This window comes from Pterocles gutturalis, unplaced genomic scaffold (assembly GCF_000699245.1).
Source record: "Pterocles gutturalis isolate BGI_N339 unplaced genomic scaffold, ASM69924v1 scaffold21906, whole genome shotgun sequence".
Taxonomy (NCBI): domain Eukaryota; kingdom Metazoa; phylum Chordata; class Aves; order Pterocliformes; family Pteroclidae; genus Pterocles; species Pterocles gutturalis.
Window position 1 is genome coordinate 1 of NW_010100934.1, and position 1,702 is coordinate 1,702.

At 65.2% G+C, this 1,702-nt stretch overlaps 1 protein-coding gene across 1 annotated transcript in view; it reads left to right on the forward strand.

The window, feature by feature from the left end:
• Window positions 1-4: 4 nt before the first annotated feature.
• SLC34A1 (solute carrier family 34 (type II sodium/phosphate contransporter), member 1) overlaps window positions 5-1,702 on the forward strand; it is a gene marked incomplete at both ends in the record, with an annotated part of 3,427 nt that continues 1,729 nt past the window's right edge. Inside the window, 7 exon segments of the mRNA XM_010081661.1 lie at window positions 5-116; window positions 537-665; window positions 741-884; window positions 993-1,104; window positions 1,192-1,319; window positions 1,322-1,377; window positions 1,535-1,630. Coding sequence (XP_010079963.1) covers window positions 5-116; window positions 537-665; window positions 741-884; window positions 993-1,104; window positions 1,192-1,319; window positions 1,322-1,377; window positions 1,535-1,630 — 777 coding nt within the window.

Genomic DNA, 1,702 nt, shown 5'->3' on the forward strand with positions numbered 1-1,702 from the left:
TGCCTTCGCCTGCCCCAGCTCCCCGGGGCGCCTGGCCGAGGGCAGGGAGCGGTACGAGCTGGACGTACTGCCCTGGCAGGGACCCCGCCTGGCCCTGGACGAGCTGCAGAAGCCAGGTGAGACCCCCCGGGCAGTGGGGACACAGTGCCAGGGTTGGGGAGCACCCCAGAGACCTGCCAGAGGCACCCAGGGGGGCTCAGGGTGCCAGAACTGTGGCATGCCAGGAGAGCCCCAGTTTTGTCCTTGGGACTGGCAGCAACTCGTCCCCGCTGTCCCCCGGGGGAAGTGCTCATCCAGATGCCCAGTGTGGTGGGGGGGGCCCTCAGCTCACTGGGGTGCGACGAGCAGAGCCAAGGGACAACGGGGGCGGTTGGCACAAGGCGCTCAGGGAGGGAGATGATGGAGGGGACCTGGGGAGTGGTGGCACAGCTGGGGGCATGAGCCCCATGCCCGTGGGACGGCGTGGGGCTGTGGGAGCCCGGGGAGCCAGGGTCACACCACGACTGGCGTTTAACACTCTCTCTTGTCTCGCGCAGAGCTCGGGTGCTGGGCCAGGGTCCAGTCCATCTGTGTCTCCCTTCTCAAGGTGCCCCTGATGTTTGGGTTCCTGTACCTCTTCGTGTGCTCCCTGGATGTGCTCAGCTCTGCCTTCCAGCTGGCCGGAGGTAGGGTGATGGGGATACCCAGGTGGCTGATGGCACCCACTGTGCCAGCACCCTGCTGCTCATGTTCTTTTTCAGGCAAGGTGGCTGGGGACATCTTCAAGGACAATGCCATCCTCTCCAACCCAGTGGCTGGGCTGGGGGTGGGCATCCTGGGGACCGTACTGGTGCAGAGCTCCTCCACCTCCACCTCCATCATCGTCAGCATGGTCTCCTCGGGGCGTGAGTGCACCCGCGGGGCTCCCGGGAACCTGAGACTGGGGAACAGGGTGGCAGGTGGGGTCACCCTGAGCTGGGCCATGCGAGACTAGCAGGTTTCTCTGTCCCCAGTGCTGGAGGTGCGCTCTGCCATCCCCATCATCATGGGCTCCAACATCGGCACCTCCGTCACCAACACGATTGTGGCTCTCATGCAGGCTGGCGACCGCAGTGAGTTCAAACGGTGAGAGCTGGTGGGGGCAGAGGGGACTGGGGGTGCTGGGGGCTGCTCCCTGGGGGCCACCCCATGGCGACAGGCTCCTCCGTGCAGGGCGTTTGCTGGTGCCACGGTGCATGACTGCTTCAACTGGCTGTCAGTGCTGGTGCTGCTGCCGCTGGAGGTGGTGAGCGGGTACCTGCACCACGTCACCCACCTGGTTGTGGCCACCTTCAACATCCGCAGGGCCCTGACCTGCTGAAGATCATCACAGAGCCCTTCACCAAGCTCATCATCCAGGTCTCTTCAGCCATGGTGTCCCTCAGGGTGGTGCCCCCAGGCTGGTGGTGATGTCCCCAACGCTGGTGTCCCTTTGATGGTGGTTGTATCCTAGTGTCCCCAGGCTGTGGGTGCTGTCAGCCCCCAAGGGCCCTCCCCAACGTGTGTGTTGTTGCAGCTGGACAAGTCGGTGATCACCGGCATCGCAACAGGTGACGAGAGCCTGCGCAACCGGAGCCTCATCCGCGTCTGGTGTGGCCCTGCACCCCCACAGGTGAGGGGTCTGTGGCCCTGCTGGGGCCACCAAGCAATCCCACAGAGAGGTGGTGGTGGTCAGGGGCTGGCC